Source organism: Jaculus jaculus, chromosome 11 (genome assembly GCF_020740685.1).
Source record: "Jaculus jaculus isolate mJacJac1 chromosome 11, mJacJac1.mat.Y.cur, whole genome shotgun sequence".
NCBI lineage: Eukaryota > Metazoa > Chordata > Mammalia > Rodentia > Dipodidae > Jaculus > Jaculus jaculus.
Genome location: NC_059112.1, coordinates 70,363,278 through 70,389,437, shown reverse-complemented (window position 1 = coordinate 70,389,437; position 26,160 = coordinate 70,363,278). Strand labels below are relative to the sequence as shown.

Genomic DNA, 26,160 nt, shown 5'->3' with positions numbered 1-26,160 from the left:
CCATTCTTTCTTTCTCTCTCTTCCTCCCTCCCTCTCTCTCTCCATCTCTCCGTCACTCTCAAATAAATGAAAAAACAAAATTTTAAGAAAGGGCTGTGGAACTAAATAGAGAGTTCTCAAAAGAAATACAGATGACATAAAGCATCTAAAAAAAAGTTCTATATTCCTAGTCATCAGGGAAATGCAGATTAAAACTACGTTGAGATTCTATCTCACTCCTATCAGATTGGCTACCATCATGAAAACAAATGACCATAAATACTGGAAAGGATGTGGAAAAGGAGGAACCCTTCTATACTGTTGGTGAGAATGCAATCTCATCCAGCCATTGTCAAAATCAGTACAGAAGTTCCTAAGACAGCTGAAAATAGATCTACCATATGACTCAACTATAACACTCCCAGGCATACATCCTAAGGACTCATCTCATTACCTTAGAGATACTTGCTCAACCATGTTTATTGCCGCTCAATGCACAATAGCTGGGAAATGGAACCAGCCTAGAGGTCCCTTAACTGATGAGTGGATAATGAAGATATGGCACATGTATACAAAAGAGTTCTACTCAGCGGTAAAGAAAAATGATGTTATGAAATCTGCAGGAAAATGGATGGATCTGGAAAGATATATACTAAGTGAGGTAACCCAGGCCCAAAAAGCCAAGCTCTGCATGTTCTCTCTTATATGTGGATCCTAGCTACAGATGATTGGACTGCTGTGAGTAGAAAGAAAACTCAGCAGCAAAAGCCAGTAAGCTAGAAAGGAGATATAAAGGGAAGAGAAAGGAGGGGAGGAAGGTACTTAATAGGAAGGTATTGTATATATGTCTGTACAAGACTAGATTAATAGGACTGAAAAAAAGGCCCAAGTGAGGTCAGGGGAAGAGATTGAGTAAATAAGGGTGGAGGGAGGGCTAATCAAAATCTAAGAAAATAAAAATAAATCATATAGAAACTTTCCTTTATGGACAATGAACACTCAGCATCCACAGATTGTTACTAGAAAATTTTCAATGCCAGGGATGAGATACCTTCCAGTGAGTTGCTGGCCAGGGAGGTCCCTGATTCCCCAAAACATTACAGGTCATTGCTGAGGTCCTTGGTTTCCTACCAGGAATAGATGGTAAGACCCTATTGCTGAAGATTGCACATATTTGCGCTGCAAAGCCACTGAGAAATCCTGCTGGAGCTGAGCTGATAACCTCCTCCATATAGAGCAGCTGACAGAATGCTAGAAGAAGCCATTCTACATGCAGTTCAATGGGAGAGAGAGAAATCACTAGTGAAGATACTCCACAGTGAACACTGCAAGCCGCATATTTGGCCAGCCAGACCAAATGAGCCAACGGGTGCAATAGTGACACATCTGTCATGGTGGAAAAGTACCCTCTAATTGGACTGGAAGCCTGCTCCCTGGGAGGGAATACATGCCTGATACTGAAAGCCTACAACAGGGGTTGTCATGAGCCCTAGGTGTGTAACACCTGCTGATGGCTGGCTAAATGTATATACTATGCTCATCAAACTGCCCAGTAAGCAATTCTGTTAATGTTCATACCTATATATTAATGCTACTCTCACTTATGGTAGAGAACCTTCTCTTTTCAGATGGCAGTAACCTTGGGATGAATCAGAAGGCATCATGGTGCTAGAAAGAACTGACAGGAGTGCTAGGCACTGCAATATCTCTATCACACCTTCCAGGGCTCAGGGTCCATTATGGAAGAGGTGGCAGAAAGAATGCAAGAGCCAAAGGAAGGTAGGACTGCTTACAATGTGAACCCCAGACACAAAATGGCCTGGATATCTATGACCTCACAGTGCCTGACAATACCTACACAAGAACATCATAATAGGAGGAAACTATCATGACATCAAAATAAAAGACTGATTGAGAGGGGGAGGGGTTATGATGGAGAATGGAATTTCAAAAGGGAAAGTGGGGGGAGGGAGGGCATTCCCATGGGATATTGTTTACAATCATGGAAGTTGTTAATAAAAAAATAAAAATAATTATTAAAAAGAATAGTATTAGCACCATAAATTATTATTGCTTACCTTACCACAGAACACTACTTGTCAAGGCAAATTTAGGTTCCATAAACTTACCTTGTAGGGAGTTAGGATCTATGAGATGGATGGCACTAGTTACTCGAATGCAAACACATATCTGGCTCATATTCCCAAGGCTTTGTGCCAGTTTTGGAGACAGGCAGACAACATTATCCTAGGCATAAAAAGTTAATACCTGATATAAGATAAATTCTAAATAGCAGCCTCCAACACATGTCAAGGTAACTCCAACATAACTGTACTTGCCCAACCAAAACTTTGTTTGGAGATAAGCTCTTACTCATTGTGGCCCAGATCAACCTAGATCTTAAACCAATGAAGGACATATAGGAGTGAGTCAGACCTTGAAGAAAGTGAAAATATGCTCCCCATTCTTTTCTTTTTCTTTCTTTCTTTCTTTCTTTCTTTCTTTTTTTTTTTTTTTTTTTTTTTTTTTTTGGTTTTTTGAGCTAGGGTCTCGCTCTAGCCCAGGCTGACCTGGAATTCATTATGGAGTGTCAGGGTGGCCTCGAACTCATGGCAATCCTCCTACCTCTGCCTCCCGAGTGCTAGGATAAAAGGCGTGTGCCACCATGCCCAGCTGTGCTCCCCATTCTTAAGACAAGCAGATTTGTCTTAAGTATAACGCTTTTTAAAATTTAACATTCCAAGCTACCATTAAATTCAATTCAATGAGTGTGATTCCTTTTCATTCAATGCTAATATAATACATATTCTAACCAAAATATAACATCTAGAAGGATTTTCTAAAACTCCTTATGACTTTTTCAAGCTCCATAAAAAACAAATTTCAGAGGAATGTAGTTTCTTTAAATGGCTATATGTACCTTGTGTAATCAAAGATTTCATTACCAAAAGTCATAAGTCTACATGTATAATGAAGGGTATTTACATAAGCCAGCAACATGATTATGTTTTTTTAAACTGTATTGAAAGATAAAGGGTTGGGTGTGATGGTACATATCTTTTAATTACAGCACTTCAGAGTCTGAGTTATGGGAGGATCAATGAGTCTGAAGCCTGCCTGAGACTACATAGTGAATTCCAGGCCAGTCTGCACTACAACAAGACTCTACCTTGAAAAACCAAAGGAGGGGGGGGAGATAAAAGGATCTGGGTTATACATTAAGCTCTATCCATACATATTCACCAGCTCTTCTACAAAAGGTACTTTCTGTGTCTAATAATACCTATTCCAATCTTTGGTCAAGAGTTCCCAAGGCTAGCCTGGGCTACAGCGAGATCCTACCTCAAAAAAAAGCAAAACAAAACAAAACAAAACAAAATTCCCATAGAGAAAAACAGTATAGCTGACCCTGCATATTATGTTCCATTTCTGCTAGTTCATCCAACTACTGATCAAAAATATTTTTATGGCTGGAGAGATGGTTTGGTGGTTAAGGCACTTGCTTGCCTGTGAAGCTTCAACTCTCCAGTACCCACATAAGCCAGATACAAAAGGTAGCACATGTGTCTAGAATTCATTTGCAGTAGCTAGAGACCCTGGCACACCCATTCTCTCTGTCTCTTCCTTTCTCCCTCTTTCTCAAATCAATCAATAAAGTATTTTTTGAAAATATTTGTATAACACTGCACCTATACTGAACACATAGTACATAGTGTACCTTGTTATCATTCTTTAAATAATGCAGCACAGCAACCATATACAGAGCATCCACATTTTTTTAGATAGAAGTAATCTATGAGTGGTTTGAGTATGCTACACCACTTGATATACAGGACCTGTACACCCTTGGAGTTTTTAGTGGTTTAACATCAGTAAATTCTTTCATGGCAAAGATCTCTAGGTATGTGATCCTTAGGGCAGCTTTGTACATAAGGTGCCAAACTAATATGTTGAATTTTAATTCATTTATAAATAACTCTTTTACTTTGTGTCTTTTGAAGCAGGATCTCATTCTAGCCCAGGCTAACACGGGACTTACTTCATAGCCTAGGCTAGCCTCAAACTCAGCCTCTTCAGTGATATCTAGAACTTAGGTATGTGCCACATCATCTGCCTTTTGCACACATCATTTGAAGAAAGGGTTTTGTCTTAGTACAATCAAATAATAATCTACACTTTATTCAGAATGTTAAAAAAGCACTTTTAATATTTTTATTTATTTATTTGACAAGAGAGAAAGAGTGGGAGAGAGACAGAGAGAGAGAATGGGCATGCCAGGGCCTTCAGCCATTGTAAACTAACTCCAGACACATATGTTACCTCATGCATCTGGCTTACGTGGGTCCTAGGGAATCAAACCTGGGTCCTTTGGCTTTGCAGGTCAATGCCTTAACTCTAAGCCATCCCCCCAGCCCCCAAAAAGCACTTAAAAAAATTATTTGAGAACGAGAAAGAGGCAGAGAGCAGGAGAGAAAAGAAGAGAGAGAATGGGTGTGCCAGAGCATCCAACCACTGCAAACAAACTCCAGATGCATGCACCACTTTATGCATCTGGCTTTATGTGGGTCCTGGGGAATCAAACTGAGGTCCTTTGACTTTACAGAAAAGCACCTTAACCACTAAGCCAACTCTCCAACCCCCAAAACAGCACTTTTAAAAGTGATCTCCTTTCCATACCAGCGCCTAATTTAATCTGTTCAAATCATGCATGCATATATTCCAAGTGGCTCACTCATTTTATTTAAGAATTTCTTATAATTCAGTTTTGTGAAAGGGCCATATGTTCACTGAGATTACAATTTTTGAGGACTATGAACTTCAAAGCTTACAACCAGGAATTTTACCACTTAGCACACCACATAAAAGGCATGCCACTTCATAATTATTAATACTTTATATTTTATCTTTAATAAAGCTATGTCAGAAATAATTTAAGAAATTCTAAATTTTTAGCCACTCATAAAGAAATATAAACAATGAATTACATGTATGCTTTATAGATATGAATTAAATGTACAAAATGTACCTTGCATATTGGAACAATTTCCACAGAAAAAGTGCTCTTATAATTGTATGTGTTACTATGAATATCTTGAGAGATCAGTCTTTGTGATGCTTTGTATCTGTTAAGAAAAACAAAATTATTAATAACACAAAAATCACAGGTCATTACTTGTATAGATTTCAAAATAACAATTTTCATCAAATCAAATTAACACTGTCTTAAGTCTAAAAATTCCCTAGGCTGGTCACATGGCTCAGTGGTTCAGGCACTTGCCTGCAAAGTCCAAATGACTTGAGTTTGATTCCCCAATACCTTTGTGCAGCCAGAATCACAAAGTGGCACATGCATGTGGAATTCATCTGCAGCAGTAGAGGTCTTGGCACACCCATTCTCATTCTCTCTCTGCTTGCAAATAATTTTTTTAAAAAAATGAAAATAAAGAGCTTCCTGATGCCTACTATAGAAAGTCAAATTTCATTATTTTTCAAAACCTTTATCAAAATGACTATAGACTACCTATTTTCAAAATTATCTACCAAAATATCTCCAAAATGTCCTTCATTCAGACCAACCTATTCTCTACATAGCATTTAGTAAATCATGCTAACATATAGTCAATGTACTAATGTCACAAATAAAAATTCACTTTATGAAAACTTATCCCACCTTCACAGAGTAAGTCCTAGCTCTCTCGCTCTTCTGTTTGTTTCCTATGGTTCAACACTACAGTGTGTATTATGGAGTCAGGTTTAGCAGCCAAGAGATTCATTAGTACTCTTTGGTTAATCCCTTAAAGTGAATAACTCAATAAATGCTGCTTCTTCCCCCCCCCCCCCAAGGTAGGGTCTCACTCTAGCTCATGCTGACCTGGAATTCACTATGTAGTCTCAGGGTGGCCTCGAACTCACAGTACTCCCCCTGCTTCTGGCTCCCAAGTGCGGGGTTAAGAATGCCACCACTCCTGGCAATAAATGTTTCTTTAAAAAATTTTTTATTTACTTGAGAGAGAGGGAGAGAATATGAATATAGGCTCTTGACCAGACCTTTCTTACAGCTGTAAACAAACTACAGATGCTTGTGCCACTTTGTATATCTGGCTTTATGTGTATACTAGGGAATAAAAACTGAGACTACAGGCTTTGCAAGCAAGCACCTTTAACCAGTGAACCATTTCCCAGCTCAATAAATGTTTCTTGATTGTGTAAGTACTATTAATTTTTTAAAACACTTAACAAGATGTTATTAAAGACAAAAGAATAGATATAACCTATACCCCCAGGCCCCTGGACTTCTCACATTTAGATCACAAAAATACCTGCAGGGAACTGTACACTGAAGAAAGTCTACCATCTTCTGAGCATGTTGTTTTGAGGAATAATAGAAATCCAAACCATCTTAAAAAAAAAAAAAAAGGAAAAAAATCATGAAAATAATTCTACAAAATAAGGTTCTCCTCTAATATGACCATATCACAAATTAAACTATTAGCAAATGCTGAAAATATAATCATAAAAGATTAGGGGTATCAGACTTGCTAGGAAAAAAAGAAAAAATCAGACGACAAACAAATGAAAAACAAAATTCACATGAATTCTAAATACCAAACTTAAGGCCAAGGGGGAAAAAAAACAAAATGTTTTATGAAATAAATAAACCAATCTACCAGGCAGATAGCAGGAATCCAACTAATTGATATACATTTAAAAAAAAAAACTGACTGGGCTGGGAGGGTTGCTTAGTGGTTAAAGACACCTGCTTGCAAAGCCTGTCCACCCAAGTTCAGTTTCCAAGCCACCCACATAAGCTGGGCACAAAAAATGGTGCAAGTGTCCGGTGTTCATTTGTACTAGTGAAAGGTTCTGGCACAAGTGTGTACATGTGCACATGTACCCACCCACTCACCCATACAGAAATAATTTTGTTAATACCTGACTAAGATACATATATAAAATTTTTGGTTTTTCAATGTAGGCTCTCCCTCTAACCCAGGCTGACTTGGAATTCATTCTGTAATCTTAGGGTGGCCTCAAACTCAAAAGACTTTATTTTTAGACTAAGATTTAAAAACAAATACCTAGCAAAGAAGTCACTAGTTATTATATGATTACAATGCAGTAGCAATGAAAGTCATTACCAAAGGGATAGCCAAAAGCAAACCTACCAACAAAGAAATATTTACAAGAAAATTCTAATAAGAAACTAAAATTTCCACAACGGACAGGATAATTTTGAAGAAAATGAACAAAATCATGGGATTTATACTTCATGTTAAGTTATCAGAGTAGTACTGAAATGACAGATATAAACTGAAGAGCAATTTTATCTTTTGAACTTGAGATTCCAGAAATGAATCATTACATTTACAGTCAACAGACCATTTTTAAAAATTATTTTTATTTATTTATTTATAAAAGGCAGATATATAGAGAGAATGGGCACCCCAGGGCCTCTAGCCACTATAAATGAACTCAAAACATATGTGCCACCTTGGGCATCTGGCTTTGCATGGGTAGGGGGAATTGAACCTGGGTCCTAAGGCTTCACAGGAAAGTGCCTTAACTGCTAAGCCATCTCTCCAGCCAGATATTATAAAAATAAATAAATAAATAAACTTTAGGGGGCTGAAGGGATGGCTTATTGGTTAAGGCATTTGCCTGCAAAGCCAAAGGACCCAGGTTCAATTCCCAGGACCCACATTAGCCAGACGCACAAGGCGGTGCATGCATCTGGAATTCGTTTACAGTGGCTGGAGGCCCTAGTGTGCCCATTCTCTTCCTCTCTCTCCCTCTTGCTCTCTCAAATAAATAAAAATATTAAAAAAAAAACCTTTCCTGCCTTAAATTCCTTCTTGTCAGTTATTTGGTCACAGTAATGAGACAGTAAATATGGAAGCAAAAAGTGAAAAGATTCAAGAGAGGAATAGTGGCGCAGGCCTTTAATCCCAGCACTCGGAAGGCAGAGGTAGGAGGATCACCATGAGTTCGAAGTCACCCTGAGACTCCAAAGTGATTTCAGGTCATCCTGGGCTAAATGAAACTCTACCTTGAAAACAAACAAACCAAAAAAAAAAAAAAGATTCATTTAAGCCAAGTATTAGTAGAGACAGAAAATATTTTTAAAGGCTCTATATGGAAGGTCGTTTAGACTGCAACATTTTGTGTCCTGAATATAGGGAAAATGGCTAAGTGGGTAAAGTACATGCCATACAATACCTGAGCTCGGTTCCCAATATCTATGTATACCATGAGCATAGCAGCCTACATGGAACCCCATCACTTGTTGGTGGAGACAGGGAAAGCTGAATAGCTACACCAGCTCAACTAGCAAGTTCTGGGTTCAAGTCAGAGATCCTATTTCAATCAATAAAGTAAAGAGCCTTTTAAGAAGACATCAACCTCTGGCTTCCATAAATATATGTATCCACACACATGTGGGCATACACACAATGTGTACCACACAGAAGGGAAAAAAAATTAAAAACCAAACAATTACAAAATGTATCCAGTTTCTGGCTACCAAAATATTGTGTGAAATTATTTCTACCATGATGATAAACTACAATACTAAATTAATTTATTCATCACAAGTCTCTTACCATATAAAAAACACAGAAACATTACAAAACAACTTACAGATCTCAAAAATAATTATCTTCATCCAACCAGAGCTGACTTTTTCCCTACATAAAACAAGTTTTTGATAAAGTTTCTATCATAGCACTTTACAGTATATTAATGTAGTTACATCTAGTAGCAACATGATCAACACACTGAGAATAAGAATCAATATTAATTAGTCTTTAAGTACTAAAAACAAGGAATGACACCTTATCACAAACTACATATCTTGAACTGGGATAGACATCAAAGATGTGTGTTCTCCAGCTAAGTAGCCACCGGCCATATATAAATTTAATATAAACTTCAAATAAGAGAAAATTCCAATTCAGTTCCTGAAATATACTAATCACATTACAAAACAAGTACCTGCCAGATATGGTAGTGCAAGCCTTTAATCCCAGTCCTCGGGAGGCAGAGATAGAGATAGGACTGCTAACAGTTCTAGGCTACCCTGAGACTACACAGTGAATTCCAGTCCAGGTCAGCCTAAGCTAGAGTGAGACCCTACTTTGAAAAAAGACAAAAAAAAAAAAACAACAAGTACCCAACAATCCCTTGTGGCTAGTGAATGCTACACCAGACAGTGTAGATAGAAAGCTAAGACTGTTTTCTTCTTTCTGGGTATGCACACATGTATACAAATGTTTGAAAGAATACCCTGACAACCACTTCAACTTCCTGGTAAAGATGAGATAATTTAGCTAAGTTGACATAAAGTTTTGACATTTTTAAATTTGAACTCACCATGAATCTCTTTGATACGAAGTGTATTCTGATGCATTCCATACTTCAGAATCAATTGCTCCAGATAATAGAATGTTTTTTTGTGCAAAGTCTAAATATAAATGAATTAGTGAGTCAATAAACTAAATGCCCTGAAAAGCCATTTATATAAGTATTATATAAGTTTAGTATACATATTCTATCTATAGACATGGCAAAATGATTTTTTTAAATATTTTTAATTTTTATTTATTTACTTGAGAGCAACAGAGAGAGAAAGAGGGAGAGAGAGAAAATGGGCATGCCAGGGCCTCCAGCCACTGCAAACAAACTCCAGGTGAGTGCGCCCCCTTATGCATATGGCTAACATGGGTCCTGGGGAATTGAGCCTTGAACTGGGGTCGTAGGCTTCATAGACAAGCACTTAACAGTTAAGCCATCTCTCCAGCCCACAAAATGATTTTTTTAATACAAAAACAACCTTTAAAGATTGAATGTAGGGCTGGAGAGATAGCTTAGCGGTTAAGTGCTTGCCTGTGAAGCCTAAGGACCCCGGTTTGAGGCTCGATTCCCCAGGTCCCACGTTAGCCAGATGCACAAGGGGGCACACGCGTCTGGAGTTTGTTTGCAGTGGCTGGAGGCCCTGGGGCGCCCATTCTCTCTCCCTCCATCTGTTTATCTCTCTATGTCTGTCGCTCTCAAATAAATAAATTTTTTAAAAAATGAACAAAGATTGAATGTAAAATGATCTATTTCCACAATTGACTGCTCCACACTCTGGTTAAATATCTGTAACCAGACTTTTGACTCAGAAAGAAGAAAAGGTTGTATTAGCTATTTGGAATTGGCAAAGATGAAATACCAAATGCAGGATTCACTTATTATCTATTACTCAGTACCTTCTGCCTGACTTGAATCACAGCTTTCCAGAAGTCTTTAGCTTCTACCCTATGGCAATCGCCACACATTTGGGACTGAACAACATAATCCACCACAAACACTTGCTGAAGGATAGCTCCATTCATCACCTAGGAAAAAAGTAGTTACACATCTTCATACTTACATTTCTGCTTAATTATTTTCTTTTAACATGCTCTAAAAAATAATTTAAAATTTAAAAACAAATTCTCATAAAGAAAATATTCCTTAATTAATGGTTCCTAAACATATCTATCAGAATTCACCTGGACAACATTTTAAATATTCAGAAGGGCTGGAAATATAACCTTTGTAGCAGAGAACTTGCCTAACAGGCATGGTAAGTTCTGTTTGATCCCCAGCATGGAGGGGGAGGAGTGAGTAAAGAAATGAACAGACACACCCAGAGACTCTGAGTCAGCTACTGTGAAACATAATGACCAGGCAAGTTGAGAATCACAGCCTTTATTAATATTTTTCCTAAACCGGGTGTGGTGGCGCATGCCTTTAATCCCAGCACTCAGGAGGCAGAGATAGGAGAATCGCCGTGAGTTTGAGGCCACCCTGAGGCTCCATAGTGAATTCCAGGTCAGCCTGGGCTAGAGTGAGACCCTACCTCGAAAAACCAAACAAAAAAAAAAAATATATGTATATATATATTTTTTTGTTCCTTCAGTCTTTTTCCTTAACAAGTAACAAATAACTTGATTTCCTTTTTGTTTCTTTATGTTCTGAGGCAAGGTCTATCAGGTATGCCAGGCTGCTCTCAAACTTGCTACTTAGGCCAATCATGATTCTGTCTCAGCTCCTGAATGCTCAGATTATAGGCACATGACACCACAAACACAGCTGATATAAATAACGTTGGAAAGACTACATGATCACTAACCGTGAGCAATGGTAGCTCTCACTAATGACCTAATCTGCTGTACAGATAGCAGATTTAGGCGATTCAGTACCAGGCTCTTATCCTTACTACCTGCACTCTAACCATGCTGGGTGTGTGTGTGGGGGGGGGTATGAATGCAGCTTACCTCTTTCTGTATAGTCAACTTAACTTTAAGTCTCTTGGAATGGGGCTCAGTCCAAACAAAGCCTGCATCTACAAGCCGAACCTTCAATAAAATATTTTTTAAAAAGAATTTTTTAACTTCTCACCCAAGAGAGGGGGGAAAGGCTAAAACATTAATAAACAAACTTCATAGAACATCTTAAGGAACATGTGATTAATATGATTACACACCACCACTGCAACACACATTTACAGCCAATGTCATGGCAACAGCAACAAATGAACAATCCAATGGCTATACTAACACAACTGACATAAGCCAAGTAGGAAGTGTTTTTCATAGTAGAAAAAAATCTATAAAAAATGTACTGCCCTTTGAAGAGATTTTTTTAAAAGGAACCGGTAACCTCATTACATAGGATATCCTCACAAAGGCCCTTCATACTGAATACTGAACCCACAATTGTAACTCACTGCTAAAGTTTACTGAGGTGGAAAGACTCATCCTACATTCAGGTAGCACCATCCAGTAGGATGAGGTCTTACCTGAGTAAAAAGGGGAGTGAGCTGAGTATAAGCATCCAATAATTCTGCTTCCTGGGCTAGTCGCTTTCCACCTTCTCTACCACGATGGATAGACTGTATCCCCTGAAACTATAAGCCAAGAAGCCCTTCCTCTTTTAAGTTGCTTCTTGTCAGGTATTTGGTCTGAAGAGAAGTAATCCACATATATATGAGGATTTTCTGAAAATGAGTTGTTTTCATGGACAGATACTTACAAACACTGATTGTAGCTATTTGGCATACCTTACTGAGAGGTGCTTTGATTTTTTTCAAACACAAAGCAAGAAGTTCCCTGGATTCTAAAGCACACTGTACCCATGTTCCTGGTGGCTGAAAATACCTGAAAGATGGTAACACACAGAAATCTAAGATCTCTCAGGGAAATAGCAATTTCCATCCAAATACACAAATGTAATAATACTGATTATTAGCAACAATTAATATCCAAGGGTGCTATAAAGCCTTAACCCAACAGTGTCAGAAAACAGCATCAGAAAGCTTTCAATAAGAACAATATATTTAGTTAAAAAGGTAAAATTCCGAGAAAGCCAATCTAAGACTACTGAGTAAAGTATTATAAATTTAGTACCAGTAAGAAAGGCAAAATGTCCAAGCCCTTGAAGATAGCCCTGGAAAAACAGTAAGAGTCACCTCCAAATGGCATTAAAATGGCTTATTCTATATTTCTAAAATGCATGAGGATTATTTCTCACACAAGCTTAAGGACATGGCAGCACCATATACGATCACTAGATTCATTCTACTGAGCTACATTTCAAGTCATTTTTCAATTTTTTAAGCTGAAAACATGGGTTTTTAAATCTTAGGTTAAACCTCACTAATATAAAACTTAAACTTTTTAGGAATGTTTAAGATTTATTAGCCCAGGCTTTCAAGGACTGAAAACAGTGTTTGGCACACAGTTTGTTAAGATACTTTTAAATGAGCTAAATGAATACTTTTTTTGCCATGGCTATTAAAAAGAACACTTTTGAGTTTCACTTTTCAAAGTTCAATCAAAATATTTTGCTTACACACACTGCTGCACTTAGAAAGGGCTTGGCATAGACTTCATAAAATCCTTTTGTTCTGATGAGAAAACTGAAGCTTAGTAAGAATATGACTTTGAGTGACAGAAAACTATTTGTGACAAATCCAAGACAAAGAAGAAGTCCTGATTCTTTGTGCACTACTTTCAAAATTCCATGCTTCTAAGAACAGCAAAAATTTATAATAAATTAAAAGCGTCATTCACACTTTCCAAGCAAGCTTGCACACTAAACTCTGTAAAGCTGCATGCAAAATTTCATGAGCTTGTATATATACAAGTATTATAATTTACATTTTAGATTCTCCAGAAACTCCATGTGCAACCTACACACACACACACACACACACACACACACACACACACACGAGTTCAAGAGTCCAAACCTATTTAGGAAATCTCATGGATATAATTTTATATTCACTGACAAGTTTGATGTTACTCTAGGGCCTATTAGATAGAAGCAGCTTGTGCCAACTCTCAGAAAAAGCCTTCTACCTTTAATTCAGTCTTTACTTTAGACAGTTCCAGATATGATTTACTAAGCTTCTTTCTGTCAGCTTTACTACACTCACTTTAATTACATATGTTAATAACTTTGAAAATATACTGTGAAGTAACTTAAAACAAAAGTGCTGTTGATGTCATAGACAGCTTCCAAAGGCTAAGCAAAAAGCCTCAAGGTAATAGAGTAATGTGCTTTAAATCTGTTCTAACCCCTACAAACATCAATTCTTATCTAGCAACTATACATCAAACTTATTCAATACCTAAAGAGAACAAATTCAAACATGTCTATATTATCTTTACTGGATTAGCATACTAGGAAAGCACACTATAAAACTATAAACTATAGAAGCTTTAACAACCATCAACATGAGTGAAAATTAAAACACATTTGCATATACCTTCTTTGGTATACTTTGGTATCATCTCAATGTATCATAGTACCTCTCAATATAAATCCCAACTTTACATAAGCTAAACAATAATGCACTGTACCTTTGACATTGTTTGCAGAAAGAAATCGAGACCTGTTTCGGGATACCTTGACTGATGTCTACTTTACTTCGCAAACAGGCCACACAAATGTTGGCAGGATTTGGACTTATCGGGACACCACACTCACAGCACAAACTTGAGTAAATAAAAAGACAAAAATTTCCCAGTAAGGTCTTATAAAAATACTAGATAATTTTTAAAGATTATTTATTTACTTCTTTATTTGAGAGAGAGGGAGGAGGAGAAAGAGGCAGACAGACACAGAGAAAGAACATTCCAGGGCCTCCAGCCACTGCAAAGGATGCATGTGCCACCTTCTGGGGAATCGAACCTGGGTCCTTAAGTTTTGCAGGCAAGAGCCTTAACCCTTAAGCCATCTCTGCAACTCAAAAAAATTAGATAATTTTTTTTTTATGTTACCAAAAACTCTCAGGCTTCTTCCCCAGAAGAAAAGTGACGTGAAAATGCAGTTATCTTAAAAATGCAGTAAAGATCAACCCTGGAATACTAAGGCAAAAAAAACCAAGGGTGGTTACAGTTCTGAAAATGCTCAAAGCATGACAGATGTCCTAAGTTTCTAGACAGCTCAACAGAACTGTTCAAGAGAACTCCATACAATGAGAGAAGTGTTCTATTTCTGGTTTGTTCATTAAAGCAGCCATGAACCAAAAAGACACACATGGAACTGGGCTACCTGCAATGAGTAGTGCAACTGAGGAACCCAATTTTTAATCTGATTCAGTTTAAATTTACACTATTCAGCCAGCAGAGCTCTAAATAGTCTATTAAAAGCAAATGTGCTGGGCATGGTGGCACACGCCTTTAATCCCAGCACTCAGGAGGCAGAGGTAGGAGGATCTTGTGTCACCATGAGTTCAAGGCCACCCTAAAACTACAGAGTGAATTCCAGGTCAGCCTGGGCTGGAGAAAAAAAAAAAAGTTTCATATTATGTCACATTTTTAAGAAATGGAGACACTGCTAGAAAACAAAAATCTGTACTAACCTCAATTTCCAATACTAAAGTACAATAAAAACCTTAATAGTTCACTTTACCACACTACCAAGACCACCCTCAGAAGTAACCATATATGTTATCTTTCCAGATATTTTCTATGCAAGTATCCCCATTAGCCAGGTATAGGGGCACACACCGCTTATCCCAGCACTCAGAAGGCACAGGTAGGAGGACTGCTGTTGAGTTCAAGGTCAGCCTAAGTCTACAAAGTGAATTCCAAGTCAGCCTGGGCTACAGAAAGACCCTACTTTGAAAAAAAAAAAAAAAAGGCTTAAAAAGTAAACGTTTAATAATAAACCGACTTACAGTAAATATCACAACTGCATATTCAGGGAAAATTTGAGGTGCACTATTATTAGTCTTCAGTCATTCTTCCCTCTTATTCTGTTTTGGTATTCCAGGCTGACATGTATGACTATGTAGCCAAAGATGATCTTAGCCTGAACATCTGATCCCCTGCCTCCACCTCTTACTAGGAATGTACTAGCCTGGCTTATATGGTTCTTGGGATTGAACCCAGGGCTTTGTGAATGCTGGGTAAGCAAGCAACTCTACCAAGAGACATGATCCAGCCCCTGTCACATCGTTAAAATTGGAAAACTAAGAAAGACAAGATTAATAAGGCAAAGCAGTATGTGAATGACAAAAACTGAAATAAAAGTTCGAGCAAGACTGTTAAATCTATTTGTCTCTTTAGTCACTTCACATACATACAAACTTTTCAAACTTCATCTGACTCATCTAGGTGATACTGTACGTTCTAAGCACTATCTCTGGTGCTGAACAAACAATGAATGGTTCATTTACTTAGACTATAAGTGGGACATGAAAGCTAATGGTGGGGGGGACTATTGAAGGAAGACAATCAGCAAGGGAGGAGGAAGGACAGAGTGTTGGGGGGGCAAATATGAAGGTGTAATGATATATGTATGAAAATGTTATCACAAAATTCACTATCTGTACATTAAAACTCAAAAAACAACTGTAAATAAGGACAAGTACACAATGTGTACTAATTTAGTATGATAATTCTAGATGTACTAAGGGAAGTATAATCCCAGCATTTAAGAGGCTAAGATAGAAAGGTCAAGAATTCAAAGCCAACCTGGACCACAGGGCAAGAAGTGTCTCCTCAACCAACAATAACAAGAAATTGTGAACCAATGATGTATTATAGGCCAATGCTGTCCAAAAAAGAAAAAGAAAAAAAAAGAAAGCCGCTGATAGGGCAGGAAAGATGGCTTAGCAGTTAAGTCACTTGTTGGTGAAGTCTAATGACCCCGGTTCCATTCCCCAGTACATGGTGGCACATGCATCTAGAGTTTGTCTACAGTGGCTAGAGGTCCTTGTGTGCCTGTTCTCTCTCCTGTTAATAAATAAATTTTTTAAAAGAGAAAGTAAACCTCTGACAGTCACATGTGGCAACTGGGCACTTGATGGGCAGTATGCAGAACACCTGAGTATTAAATGTAACCTTACATAGCCACATGTCTAATGGCACATAGTGTCACTCTCCAAGGAGTCTTGTTTATACTTCTTTTCGTTTCTTTCTTAATATTTTATTTGCTTATTTATGAGAGAGACAGAGAAGGAGAATTGGCGTGCTAGGGACTTTTAGCCACTACAAACTAATTCCAGATGCATGTGCCACCATGTGCATCGGGCTTACGTGGGTTCTGGGGAATTGAACCTAAGGCTTTATAGGTAAGTGCCTTAATGGCTAAACCATTTCTACAGCCCCATTTTCTTTTTGTGTTTTGAGAGTCTGGCTATGGTAACCCTGGCAGGCTATGTAGATGAGGCTGGTCTTGAACTTGCAGAAATACTGCAACCTCTGCCTCCAGCATGCTGGGATTCACAGACGTGAGCCCAGCTTTGGAACACCTTTCTGAAAGCACTTATTTTCTAGATCAAACTATGAACCAAGGCTGAAATGAACTTTTTACAGATAAACGCCTTTCATTATGTTTTCCCCACGTATGAGAAAACCTTTCTCCCCACCACAAGCTTTCTCCCATCCAGGCAATACATTCAGACTCACGCGAGAGCTGAACAGGTAAAGGGAATGGGGAAGAAGGGTCGCCACTCACACGTGTCCGGGGCTGCGGACGGTGGATTCTGTCATGTACTCCATCGTTCTCGGCACCGTGACACGGAGCAGGCGAGGAGGAAGTCGCCTTTAGGTCTTTCCGTAGTCTTCCTTCTAGGAAAAGAGCAGCCAACTCCACTGGGAAACGCCGGAAGTAACTTTGCGCGCAGCCCGCCAGACCCGGCCCGAGAGCGCCCACCGTCCTCGGGCCGCGCCTGCGCGCCAGCGGGCCCACCCGGCCCTGGGCGGCGGCGGACACGCGCTCGGCCGGCCCGGAGCCCACGCCACCCTCCCGCGGCCCGCACGGGGACGGCAGCGCCCACGCGGGACGCACGCGGCCACCCCTCGTCTCCAGATCCTCCCTCGCGCTTCGCCTGAATTTGCGGAAACCCTGCAGCACACCCAAAAACACCCACCGGACCCCGCAGGCGCCAGCGCCGCCTCCACCACCCGGCTGGCTAAGATCTCGCGATAGGGCTCTAAGTCCCGCGGGTCAAAGGGCTCTGTCTGGACCGCCCAGGTGAAGGGGGCAGGGCGGGCGGAGGTGGCAGCGGAGGAGGTGGGACAGGAGGGGAGTGGGAGGGGCGAAGCTTACCGGGAAGAGCTACCTCTGGATGTCAGATGTGAACTGGCCAGAGTTCCCCCCAAACCAGCCTCCTCCATGTTTAAATCCCGTTTCAGGCATTGCGACAGGAACTTTCTATTTGGTTAAATAACGGTTAGTTATAAATAGTACTTGACGCCAAACACCATCGAGGGTAATGCCTTGGACTTTTTTATTCACTACTTGTCGAGTAGGTAAAAGAATTAATAGTGAAAAAGTTGGTGAACTTTTAGACTGATTGTGGAAAGTGCTTACGTAGGTGTTGCAGTCCGGTTCGCATTGCTGTTAGAAATCACCCAACCAAGAGCAGCTTCTGGGAAAAAGAGATTTATTTTGGCTTACAGGCTTGAGGGGAAGCTCCATGATGGCAGGGGAAAACGATGGCATGAGCAGAGGGTGGACATCACCCCCTGGCCAACATAAGGTGGACTACAGCAACAGGAGGGTGTGCCAAACACTGGCATGGGGAAACTGGCTATAAAGCCCATAAGCCCGCTTCCAACCATACACTCCCTCCAGGAGGCGTTAATTCCCAAATCTCCATCAGCTGGGAACCTAGCATTCAGAACACCTAAGTTTATGGGGACACCTGAATCAAACCACCACATTCCACCCCTGGCCCCCATAAACTGATATCCATACATGATGTAAAATACAATGCATTCATCTCATTTTAAAAGCCCCCATAGTTTTTATCAATCGCATAGATGTTCAAACATCCCCATAGTTCAAGATCTTTTAACTGAGCCGTAATACCAAAAAATAACCTCAAAAAAACCCATAATGGCACAGAATAAATATTCACACTGCAACAGATGGCATTGGGCATAGCAAAGAAACATTCAACCAATACAAGATTTAAAACAACCAGGGCAAACATCAAACTCTGTAGCTTCAAGTCCAGCAACTCTAGCCAGTGACAAATCTTCAAGTCCGATAATTCTAACCAGCAACGAGTCTCTGGCATTCCAATTCCGCCCCTCCAGCTAGGCCACTCAAAGTCGTGGAAAACTTCATGGGGCCGGCAGCTCCTTGGCAGCCATCTCATGGTCCCGGCATCTCCACTGGGTCTCCACTGCAATCCACGGTTCATCCTCATGGCCCCATGGGGTCTCTATGCAGGCAACCAGCAAACCTGCTTCACACTGCCCATGGCCATTTCCAAAACACAAGACCCTGTTGCAAACTCAATGACCCTCTTTCCAGCATTTCTTATACTCCACAATACCAGGTAGGGTGCCAATTTGTTAATCCAGGGGGGAATAAAGCAGACTTTGAAGAACAGGACACTCCTTGAGCACTCAGGCCCCTTCAAAAGAGTCGACATTCTTTTTGTTGCCCCAGCCCAGGTCAGCTAGCCCAGTCTCAAAGGTTGTAATCTCTCAGTTGCAGCTGAATGGGCAACAGTTCACCCAAAGATTTTTCTTTCTGTGCCATATCCCTCTGCACACACCAGTTCATTTCTACGCGAAGCAACCCTGCACAACTTCTCAGGACATGGGCACAAGAGCAAGCTTCTCACACAAACTGCTAGCCCAGTCCAAGCACAGCTCTTTCTCACCCTCATGAGCCAAACCTCACAGTCCATAGTTCTGACCAGAATAGTCCATTGAGCTATACTTACAGCACTGCAAGGCATCTCTTAGGCCAGAGTTTCAACTTCTTCCACTTTCCTCTTGAAAATCAGCTCCAAAAAGGCTGAAGCCACGGTCAGGTGTCTAGCAGCAATTCCACTCCTCGGTACCACTTTACTGTTGCAGTCCAGTTCGCATTGCTGTTAGAAATCACCCAACCAAGAGCAGCTTCTGGGAAAAAGAGATCTATTTTGGCTTTCAGGCTTGAGGGGAAGCTCCACGATGGCAGGGGAAAACGATGGCATGAGCAGAGGGTGGACATCACCCCCTGGCCAACATAAGGTGGACTACAGCAACAGGAGGGTGTGCCAAACACTGGCATGGGGAAACTGGCTACAAAGCCCATAAGACCGCCCCCAACGATACACTCCCTCCAGGAGGCATTAATTCCCAAATCTCCATCAGCTGGGAAGCTAGCATTCAGAACACCTAAGTTTATGGGGGACACCTGAATCAAACCACCACAGTAGGTACTGGGGAATCAAACCTGGATCCTTAGACTTTGCAGGCAAGAGCCTTAACCACTAAGCCATTTCTCCAGTCCAAAGGTGTTATCAATTTTTTTGTTTGGTTTTAATTTTTGGAGGCAGGGTCTCACTCAGCCCTGGCTAACCTGGAATTCACTATGTCATCTCAGACTGGCCTCGAACTCACAGTGATCCTCCTACCTCAGCCTCCCAAGTTCTGGGTTTAAAGGCGTGCACCACCATGCCTGGCTGGATCACAAATTTTCTACTCTGCATGCCTGAGTGAAGGATAGAGGAGAGCTAGTTTTTTGTTTTTTTATTTCAGTTTTTTTTTTTTTTAATTTGATTTATTAGTTTTCTTTTCATCAAATACAGGCAGTTTGGTACCATTGTTTAGGCTCCTCTATGATCTACCCCCTCCCATTAGACCCTCCTTGTTGATGTAGTTTTTCTAAGGCAGTTTCAATTCGGGATTGAGGCTTGAGGCTTAAGGAGAACCAGAAGGTGCCATCTCATATGCCACCTTGCCCTGGAATCAGAACTAAACTCTTTGCAAAAATGTCTGACTGAGACTGATCCACAGTGTCCCCTGCTGCCCGCAGTCTACTGCACTACCCTCAGGTTCATCCTCCAAAGTTACCAGCCAATCAGGTCTTCCCCTTGCATCCTGAATCTGATGCTATAAGGGCTGCAGCCTTCCAGCCCCTCCCCTCTGCTCTCTGGGCCAACCCTCAGTGTGTGTGGGTGTGAGACTCCTCTCTGCTCAGGATCCAGGGACAGGTGTGAGTCTGGCTTCCCCTGCTCCCAGCAGGGCTGGGGGGTGCTGTGGTGGGCATAACACTGTTTCTTGGTTTAGATGGCTTTTCTGCTTGTCTCTGCTTTATAGTGTGTGGTAACTTCTCACTTTAATTACATGTATGATTTTTCTCTGATCTCTTAATCGACCACATGGGTGCTTTCACCAGCCCTTGACTTGCTACCTGTGTACCTACTCAAAACTCAGGGTAGGCGGGGCATGGTGGTGCAAACCTTTAATCCCAGAACTCGAGAGGCAGAGGTAGGCCATCCGTGAGTTTGAGGCCACCCTGAGATTACATAGTGAATTCCAGGTCAGCTTGGGCTAGGTACCTGAAGAAAGAAAAAAAAAGAAAAAAACTCAGGGTAGCCTTCCTCATCACTCATCTCTCCCCTGAATCTCTTGGTTTCTACTTTGATATCTGCTCTCTCAGGTTTTTGTTGTTGTTGTTTTGTTTTGTTTTTGTTGTTGTTCCCCATTGAGTCTCAGCTTTTGTCCTCTTAACGCCTCTAAAGACACATGGCAGATACCATGTGGGTGCCTCCTAGGTCTCCCTACACAAGCTCCTAGATCCTGCTTTCCTCGTGCCAACAACTTTACCCTAATTTCTCTTTAAAAGCCTTAGTTTAATTCCCTTCCACATGCTTGTGGCTCTATTCCTTAAAGATCCTTGATTTTGACTTCTGGTTAAGATGGCGGCATAGGTACCACGCCAAAGCAGCCTAGGGGAGGAAAAGACCAAAAAAACTCAGCAAAATACAAACTTTTACTAAAAAGTGAGGTGTATAGGAAATTGAAGCAGCAGTGGAGAAGTAGAAGAGATCCAGAGCATCCAGAGCCCGCACAGGCCGGCAAAAGTGGCTCCAGCAGCTCAGCCAACCGCGGTGGTAGCACACAAGAAAGCCACCAGGCTCGGCTTCAGCCATAGGAAAAGCCAGGTGCGGGAGCTTCCACTCACACCGGTGCTTTCCGCAACTCAAGAAACATGAAGGGAGAGCGGCAGTGAGCAACGGAGGAGCAGACCACCAGGTAGAAGAACATGTGGAAAAGTGAGAGAACCAGAGCAGCTGCAGCTCCCTCCCCTCCCCCACTGCCTGAGCCCAGCTCTGGCGAACAGAGCAGAGGTCCCAGGACCTGGCCATGCCAACTTGAGCCGACAGCAGGACCCAAGCAGGAGCAGAGTTCGGCAGCAACATCAGTGGCTCCAGCACCGGTAACAGCGGCCCCACCAGTAGCAGCTCCAGTCGCAGCAGCAGTGGCAGACCCAGCAGCAGCAGCTTCAGTGGGAGCAGCGGCAGTGGACACAGCAGCAGCAGCTTCAGCAGCAGTGGTGGCTCCAGCAGTGGCAGCTACAGCAGCAGCAGAGGCAGCAGCAGCAGTGGGTCCGGCAGCAGCAACTTCAGCAGCAGCCACTACAGACCCAGCAGCGGCAACTTGAGCAGCTGCAGTTCCAGCAGCAGGGGTGCTCTTCTGCAGGGCCACACTTAGCAGGCTCGGTTTGCCCCACAGGAAAAGCCAGTGCCCAGCTCCAGCAATCAGAACAGCAGCCCGACGACCCAGGCAGCAACTTGACTGAGACCAAAATCATCCAAGGTAACTGGGATTGCACCAGGGAAGGGTCTCACTTGGTCGCAAGCTGACTTGGATCCCTCAACAGACCAGAAATCTTAACCACTTTGTTGATAGAGGATCTGGTCATTATAATAACTACTCTTGCATACATACTCAGGGCTGTTTTTGACTCTATGTGTACAGTGTTTAGTTAAATTTTAGAATCTACCTGTATTTTATTCCACTCAGCCTGCTTGAATACTCCTATAGCAGAGAAACTCACCCCTAAGAACATCTTTGTAGATACTCTGAGAGTCTTAAGAGCCACACCTAACACCTTGAGCTCCTACCCTGAAAATATATAACATCAAACCAATTGATGCAGCTAAGAATAACCAGCTAGTTAGAAAATCCAAGCATTAACTTAATCCAAGATGCAAAAATATATACATTATAACACAAGAAACACTAAAAAGCAAGACGATATAGATCCACCTAAAAGTATTAATGCATCAGAAATGTCCTCCAGTGAGAATGAGTTAGAGGAAATACCTGAGAAAGAGTTCAAAAGAATGATTATAAATATGTTCAAAGAGGTCAAAGAACAAATCAAAAGAATCAAATAAGAAATAAAAGAGGAAATCAAAGGAATCAAAGAAGATGCAGGACACCAATTTCATGAAATAAAGAAGGCAATACAAGACATAAATAAGGAAATAGAAATAATAAAGAAAAACCAGTCAGAATTACTAGCAATGAAGAACACAGTTAATGAAATAAAAAACTCTGTAGAAAATCTCACCAGTAGGATGGATGAGGGAGAGGACACAATATCTAAACTAGAAGACCAGGTGGCAGATCTAATACAGTCAAACAAAGAGAAAGACAAACTTATAGAAAGTATGAGTGGGAATTTCAAGATATTCGGGACACTATGAAAAGATTCAGTATAAGAATTCAGGGCATAGTAGAAGGAGAAGAATTCCACTCCAAAGGCATAGAAGGCGTCTTCAACAAAATCACAGAAGAAAATTTCCCCCAAATTGGGAAAGAGGTGCCAATGCAGATACAGGAAGCCTTTAGAATCCCAGCCAGACAAAACCCGGAAAGAACCTCTCCTCACCATATTATAATCAAACTTCCAAACACACACACCAAAGAAAAAATATTGAAAGCAGTTAGAGAGAAAAATCAAGTTACCTACAAAAGTAAGCCCATCAGGATTACAGCAGATTATTCAACACAATCTTGTAAAGCCAGAAGTTCTTGGGGTGATATATTCCAAGTTCTGAAAGATAACAACTGTCAACCAAGGTTACTTTATCCTGCAAAGTTATCCATTCAAATAGACGGAGAAATAAGGACATTCCATGACAAAAGCAGGTTAAAGGAGTATTTGAAGACAAAACCAGCTCTATAGAAAATACTTGATAGAATCCTCCATGCTGAAGAAAGGGAAAAGCACACATATAAGGAACCCAGAAAAAATAAGCAATACTCAAATACTAGTTAACAGAAGAGAGCACAGGTCGAACCGGAACCACACAAAAAAATGGCAAACATAAATACACACCTTTCAATAATATCTCTTAATATCAACGGCCTCAATGTCCCAATGAAAAGACATAAGTTTGCAGACTGGGTTAAAAAGCAGGATCCTACAATTTGTTGTCTCCAAGAAACTCACCTTTCTACAAAGGATAGATATTATCTGCTGGTGGGAATGCAATCTGGTCCAGCCATTGTGGAAATCAGTGTGGAGGTCCCTAAAACAGCTAAAGATTGATCTACCATATGACCCAGCTATAGCACTCCGAGGCATATATCCAGAGGACTCATCTCATTTCCTTAGAAGTAGGTGCTCAACCATGTTTATTGCTGCTCAATTTATAATAGCTGGGAAATGGAACCAGCCTAGATGTCCCTCAACTGATGAGTGGATAATGAAGATGTGGCACATTTATACAATGGAGTTCTACTCAGCAGTAAAGAAAAATGAAGTTATGAAATTTGCAGAAAAATGGATGGACCTGGAAAGGATTATACTAAGTAAGGTAACCCAGGCCCAGAAAGCCGCCACATGTTCTCTCTCATATGTGGATCCTAGCTACAGATGATTGGGCTTCTGCGTGAGAATGAAAATACTTAGTAGCAGAGGCCAGTAAGTTAAAAAGGAGACATAAAGGAAAGAGAAAGGAAGGGAGGAGTGTTGCGCCCCTCCCACCAGCAGGAAGAACGACAACAGGATTCTTCTCAAGCACACTTTATTGGGAGCTCCAAACTGAAAGAGAGAAGGACCCCAACCCTACGGAGTGCCAAGCTTATATACTTGTGGTCATGTGGATGTGAAACGTTGTCTGATTGGCTTAAGTCTCATCAGACGACTTTGCATCACCCAATCGGGATAGGTGAGCAGCCATGTTAGGATAACGTCATATGCTCACATGCAAACGATTAGGATACAAAAGCAGTAAACAAGCTGATGCAGCAAAGCCTGACGAAGCCAGCGCGGCTCCCCACAGTTCCCCCTTATAGAAATTGTTTTGAACCTCAGGATACCCGATCCAGGACCAGCCCTCATGATGGCCAGTCCCATCGAGGGTAGAGCCCAAGACCAAAAGCCTGCTTAAGCACCTTCCCAAGTGCAATGGGAAAAATCCCTTCAGGGTGCAAAGGCTGCTAATGCAGGGATGTAAGCCTTCCAAGGTGCAATGACAACAAGGTCACTTGGTGTGCAAAGGCCTTACAGTAGGCAGGGTGGAACTAACCATCTCGCAGGCTCGCCAGCCACACTTGTGGAGATGCTCCTTGATCCAAAGCCATAAGTGCCTGAACAATCTTTACGTTATCGTGCTAACGTTGTCGTCTGATTCGACAGATAAGCCACAGACAGAACACCATACCACACAGAAGGGCTGCTCCGAACATAGCCACCCCCACCCTTTCCTTAAAGAAAGAAAATGCAGAAGATAGATAGGACTGAACTGGCATAGGGACAGGCCATGTTCTGGCCACAGCCCAAAATTGCATCTTAATTGCCTTTATCATCATCGGCAGGAGCAGGCTCAGGATCATCAGTAGTAGTAAGAAGGTTGTCATTCCTTGTCTTCTCATGACGTACAATTCGAGTCAACCGCTCTGGCACCCAGATAGGATCAGCTTGGCCCTGTGGAAAAACACAAACAGCTCCCCTGGATCTGGCTATAACTGGATCCGGGCCTTTCCAGACATTTTCAAGTACATCCTTCCATTTTACATCTTCATAACAAGAAGGGGATTGGGTCATATGGCGATCAGCTGCCGTTAGACCCGCAGCATCAATCGTCAGAAAATTCAAAGTAAAAAGTACTAGAGATAATTTATTCTTGGGGGTGTGGCCTTGGCCTATTCCCCCTTTTTGTTTTTGTAAGCATTCTTTAATAGAACGATGGGCTCGTTCAACAATGCCTTGCCCTTGCGGGTTATGAGGAAGGCCAGTGGTATGAGCGACGCCCACAGCATCACAAAACTGGCGAAAACCTTTTGCAGTATAAGCAGGTCCATTGTCTGTCTTCAACGCCCGGGGCTTACCCCAAGCTGCCCAGGCCTCTAAACAATGAGTAATAACATGCTGAATACGTTCACCAACAAAAGGAGAAGCATAAATAATTCCTGAACAGGTATCGATAGACACACGTACATATTGCAACTTGCCAAAAGATGGGATATGCGTAACATCCATTTGCCAAATCTCTTCCAGACGCAGTCCCCGGGGATTAATGCCAATATGAGGAGAATGCAAGAAAGGGGCACAGGCAGGGCAGTTGACAATTATATCACATGCCATGGCCCGAGATATATTAAATTTTTTACGCAGCACTGCAGAGGACACATGATACAATTGGTGGAAATCCCGAGCCTTAGACAAGTTATCCACGGACAGAAGAAAAAAAACCCGCGTGGCTTTATCAGCAAAATCATTGCCAACAGCCATGGGACCAGAAAGCATAGAATGAGCTCTAATATGTTGAATAAAAAATGGATTGGTTCGAGACCAAATTAAACGTTGCAATTTAGATAAATATACAGCAACAGGTCTAGAATCTTTAATGAGGCCTGCTACTTCTAGATTTTTAATAGCATTAACTACATA

At 41.2% G+C, this 26,160-nt stretch overlaps 1 protein-coding gene across 5 annotated transcripts in view; it reads right to left on the bottom strand.

Annotated features, from left to right (window-relative positions):
- The window catches only part of Nmd3 (NMD3 ribosome export adaptor), a 36,415-nt gene extending 18,963 nt beyond the window's left edge, over positions 1 to 17,452 (bottom strand). The window contains exons 1-10 of one of the 5 annotated variants that reach the window (XM_045130240.1): positions 17,393 to 17,452; positions 16,978 to 17,090; positions 13,872 to 14,006; positions 12,065 to 12,161; positions 11,280 to 11,360; positions 10,227 to 10,355; positions 9,349 to 9,439; positions 6,300 to 6,378; positions 5,006 to 5,102; positions 2,109 to 2,226 (exon numbers count right to left, since the gene is read on the bottom strand). In XM_045130240.1, the coding sequence (XP_044986175.1) occupies positions 2,109 to 2,226; positions 5,006 to 5,102; positions 6,300 to 6,378; positions 9,349 to 9,439; positions 10,227 to 10,355; positions 11,280 to 11,360; positions 12,065 to 12,161; positions 13,872 to 14,006; positions 16,978 to 17,021 (871 nt within the window). In that variant the 5' untranslated portion in view covers positions 17,022 to 17,090; positions 17,393 to 17,452. Of the gene's footprint in view, positions 1 to 2,108; positions 2,227 to 5,005; positions 5,103 to 6,299; positions 6,379 to 9,348; positions 9,440 to 10,226; positions 10,356 to 11,279; positions 11,361 to 12,064; positions 12,162 to 13,871; positions 14,007 to 16,977; positions 17,091 to 17,310; positions 17,372 to 17,392 lie in introns of those variants that run through there. The other 4 variants (XM_045130241.1, XM_045130242.1, XM_045130243.1 and 1 more) reach the window with 4 other exon arrangements.
- Between the last annotated feature and the right edge of the window lie 8,708 nt (positions 17,453 to 26,160).